The 4,842-nt window shown below is 43.7% G+C and overlaps 1 protein-coding gene across 1 annotated transcript in view; it reads left to right on the top strand.

The window, feature by feature from the left end:
* The window catches only part of LOC105536024 (cytospin-B), a 65,019-nt gene that overhangs the window by 4,891 nt on the left and 55,286 nt on the right, over positions 1–4,842 (top strand). Inside the window, 1 exon segment of the mRNA XM_011975293.1 lies at positions 27–118. Within this exon segment, the coding sequence (XP_011830683.1) occupies positions 27–118 (92 nt within the window).

Raw genomic sequence — 4,842 nt, 5'->3', positions numbered from 1 at the left:
AGGGGGAGGGGGAGGGAGAGGGGGAGGAGGGTGATGATGCCTGGCTGCAGAAGGAGCTGGGGAATGTGCAGGGCCCCGGCAGGGTGGTTCCCAGCACAGCTGCCCCTCCATGAATCTGGTGGGCACCCAGGCCATGCTTGCTTCTCACTTAATCACTATGCGTGGGGCTCCCTGGTGGGGATGAGATGCTTCATGCCTCTCTGTGCAAGGCTCTGCTGTTCCTTTTCTGGGATCAGTCTGCACTACCAGCACCATCACAACTCTAGGAACATTCTATCCAGTGCAGTTCTGCCATGCTTAGCAGCATAAGGGGTGTTAAGCTTCTCACTTATACATGAAGGGCAAGTTCTAGCCAAGTATCCTGCTAGGCTTAAAGAATAGAAGTCCTGTCTAGGATGCTCCTTGAGTCTTAGTATTTATTAGTGCAGGAAGTGCACACTAATAAATATGAACCCACCACCTTGCACGGGTCACTCCCATGCAGTGGGAGAAGCTGGAATCACTCCCAGAGGGAGGGGCCACCAAATAATAACACATTCCTCTTGGCCCAGGGATGTGCCTACTCATTGAGAACACCCATGGGCTACTTCAAAAGGCCTTGACGTAACCCACTTTATTTAAAAAAGAGTGGAAAACATGCATTTGGCTGATGTGTGACAATTCCCTCTGCTCTTGAGGGGGAGAAACACACTGTCTGTCCAGAGAGCTCTGCTAATAGCAACATTTAAGAGGAAGGTATTCCCAAAGTGAGCCCAATGTTAATTATTATCTGAAATTCAAATGGTTTATAGACAAAATTATAAACAGTATTTTATGCTTTAACTAATGCAATATTACATTCACCCAATCAAGAATGAGTGCCCTTTGAGATTCTTGGATACTAGGAGATGATTTTGAATTTTTAAATATCAAATATCAGTCTTTTTAGATCAAGTTTACTGGGCTCTGAATGTTGATCAGTTGGCCCTGATTTTTACACAATTCCAGGATCAGTGACTTCCTTCTGAGCCTTTGGGTCTGATGTTCTGTTTTCATGATATTGGAAAGAGGATATTTCTCAGAATTCTGTTGTGATTTTTCTGTTAATTCTGCTTCTGAGTAGTTCATTTCTTTGTTTATGACTTTTACATAAAATGGCCTTTGGAGAAAGATGAAGATCAGACAACTCACCTTGAAAAATCAAAATCAAGATTATTATTTTATTTAGCTATTTGTTTTTAGAGATGGGGTCTTGCTATGTTGCCCAGGCTGGACTCGAACTACTGAGCCCAAGTGATCCTCCTGCCTCAGTCTCCTGAGTATCTAGGACTACAGTTGCACCAGACAAGATCATTACTTTATAGCTGGACCTTTACCTTCTGGCCACCAAAGGATGTGGATTTTAGGAAAACTAGATTTTGCAGTGTTCCCTATTGAAACAGCAGTGAGGCCATTCTGGGTGGCCTCTGGTCTGCTGTTGTTTGTTTGCCTCTGTCTTGCTTCCCTATTGTCTGTCATTGGAAGAAGATCCCAGTCAGAACTTGTGTTGCTTCACATGGATGCTATTTTAATGATAAATGGTAAAAGACAAGTCCTAAGTTTCCATGGTGGCCCCGAATAACCAGGTTCTTGTGTGAGCTGCTGCATTTCTTATGTATATTGTGAGACACAGTCCAGACCATGCAGCGTGAACCCTGATATTCTAGGAAATCTCCGCATGCATCCTGGCAGTTTAGGACTCCCTATGCTGCATCCTGCATCTTCAATCTTAACATCACTGTTTTTTTAAACACAGAATTTTCTTTTTTGATTTTCCAGTGATTTGCAACATTACTTTCTTAATATAGTAGTTTAATCCCTTACCATAAAATATTTCAAAATTTTAGAACTGACACCAGTGAGAACATGTCATGGTACTGAATCAGGCATCATAATGATTTTGCCTGTCATTGCATTTGGCAGGAAGTCAGACAAGTGCCAGTGATGGTTTCTTGTCTGATTTTGCATTTCTCTGGCAAAATGTCCCCTCTGAAGAGTTGACTATTGGGCAGTTACTAGCTCATGGCTCACCCACTTCTGGAACCTACCCCATGAGCAAGAATTAAAACCAACTCACACCCTCCAAGCTCCAGAAGCCTGCCAGTGTTTCCATCTTGGCTGAATGACTTCTGGATTGAAACTCAATTTGACTTTGGCAGTCATCTAATGAGAACTCAAAAGTCATTCTTGGTTCAGCTACAGCCAAAGAACTTGCAGAACATTCTCTGATGAGATCTTCAAGTACAGCTGCGAGAAGGTAAGAACACCCAAAAAGCACCTGGATCCTGACACGGGATTACCTGGTTTTAAGCTCTGTTTGCATCTATGGGCACTCACAGGGATGGTTGCAGCCAGGCTGATAGGCATGAGATGAAGGGCACAGAGAGGAATGCAAATCAGCATTTATTACCGGAACTCAGTAACTCTATAGTGGGATATTATCTGACTCATCAACGATCTTCAGCCCTGTTACACTTTCAAAAATATTTTTATTTCAGAGTTAGAATAACGGATGTTAAGGTATGTGGGGAAGGAAGGTGGTAGCCTCATCTTTGCAGCCAACTAGCGGTATCTCATTCTCAGCCTCATCTTTGCAGCCAACTAGCAATATCTCATTCCCAGCCCTGTCTCCTGCCTCTGTTAAAAGAGGTGGGAAAAGTGAGTAGTTTTCAAGGTCGTTTAAGCTCTGCTATTCTCTGGAGTGGTTGGTCAACTGACCTTTCCCTGGTGGGAGAGTCAGAAACTCCTGTGCCAGCCTTAGCATAAATGCTGTTATTTCAGGGTGACTTACCTAGTTCTTACTGTGCTTATATAATACCAGTAAGCATCCATGGAAAACATCTTTAAAAGAGATCATTAAACACACTTAACATCTGTGCCTAATTAATGCTGTTGGTATCTAAACAGAATGTCTGTGATTCGAATGTGTTTTGCCTGCACCACCAGTTCCTGGTTTGTCCCCTCTCGGAGGTGAGCAGTGTGGCAGCGCAGCATGTGCAGACTCTGCTGGAATTGGCTTAACTCCGTGTGCGCACATGAGTGTCAGCCCGAGCGTCACTGCATGTGCCCACACTGCTGCCCTCTGTGTTGCTCTGATGGCTCTAATGGGTCACAGCCGCTCAGCACGTGTTCTTCAGCTGCCACGCAGAGGGGAAGGGCGGAAGTTGGAGGTATAGATTCTTGGGTCCCTAAGGTCCCTTTTTCAGCTCTGTTGCCGCAGATGCTCTGGTACCGAGCCCCTGTCCCAGGTGGAGGGGGCCCTTCCCCTGAGGATTCCTGAACTGTTTCTGAACAGACCTCATCTTAGTACCCATGACGGATAGGGGCCTCTGGCATTTAATTTGGCCCTTAATGTAGAACCTGGTCCTCTCATATCCTCTTACTGTAGCCAGCATTATCTGTTGACTCACATAGTACTTTTTTTTATAGGTTACATTTATGACATAGATACACAGTCTATAATTCTAAATAGCTGCGTCTGCTTCCTTGTTCCCTAACCTGCATCTTTACAGATTTGAACAGTGTGGACATAAGCTTCTCTTAGGCCTTCAGGATTTTTAGGTTGAAATTATGAAAGAAAAAAAGTTTTTTGGCCTTGACAGTAGAGGGAAGCACAAGCCTCTCTGTAAATTCTGGAGGGGCCTGTGGTGTTCATCATGGGCATCTCTGCTTCACCACACAGTTCTTTGTTGGAGAAGTTCTGGTGGAAGGAGCCTAGTACAGGCACTTGTAGTCTGACATTTTTTTTTTATGTCTGAAAACCTTTGGCTTCCAAAAAATTGGAACGGTAGGAATTAAAACCCATTGACCTATCCTGGACATTAGCTTGTCCATGTGGGACAGTGTAAGCTGGAAATTCTTGCGTTTGTGAACTAAGACGGTGTTGCCTTAGGTAACTCCTTTACAGCCTCTCCCTCCCCGTTTCCATGTTCACAGCTCCCTGGGCTCTGTCAGCTAGCAGAGCATTTGGTGGAAGAAAGACAGCCCAGCTTTTCCCATGATTGGGAGCCACAGCCATCTCCATATGAAAGGGGGAATGTGCAGAAGAGAAATTGCCTCTTTGTAAAGAGCCCAGTTGTCTCCTTGTGACATTCACTGTTTCTCGGAATCATTGCCATTGAGTCTCTGCTTTTTGTCTGCATTTTGGAATCAGCTCGCTGTGTGATCAAAGATGATCCTTCACTCTTTTTTGTTTTTCTCAGAAGCTTCAGCAGTCTTTTATTTGGAGAATAAAATGAAGTTGTCCTGAAAAAACAAAGTACAAGTCTCATGAAGAAGAGTTATTTGCAGCTGGAATGTTGAGAGGGCACAGTGGCAGAGCAGATCTGAGCAATGTCTTATTTCGAAGAAGTCAGAAAGTTTGGCTTCCTTCTGTGGGGTCTTGATTGTGCCTCTTCACACGGGATCTAACTTCATTACCTTATCTGAAACTAAGTGCCACTAAGCTTTGGGTTGATTTCCAGAATCTTGCTGGGCTAAACACAAGTAGATGTTTCATTGATTGTTGGAAATAGGCCCCCAAAATCTGACCATAAACTGGCCCCCAAACTGGCCATAAACAAAATGTCTGCAGCACTGTGACATGTTCATGATGGCCATGACATCCACAATGAAGGTTGTGGGTTTACTGGAATGAGGGCAAGGAACACCTGGCCCACTTCTACCTAGGGCGGAAAACTGCTTAAAGGCGGTTTTTTTTTTTTTTTTTTTTACATTTTATATCTATTTATTCTTTTTTTTTTATTATTATACTTTAAGTTCTAGGGTACATGTGCATAATGTGCAGGTTTGTTACATATGTATACTTGTGCCATGTTGGTGTGC

The sequence above is a fragment of the Mandrillus leucophaeus genome, unplaced genomic scaffold (genome assembly GCF_000951045.1).
Source record: "Mandrillus leucophaeus isolate KB7577 unplaced genomic scaffold, Mleu.le_1.0 Scaffold153, whole genome shotgun sequence".
Lineage (NCBI taxonomy): Eukaryota > Metazoa > Chordata > Mammalia > Primates > Cercopithecidae > Mandrillus > Mandrillus leucophaeus.
Note: the sequence above shows the minus strand (reverse complement) of the source record. Positions and strands in the feature narration are given on the sequence as shown.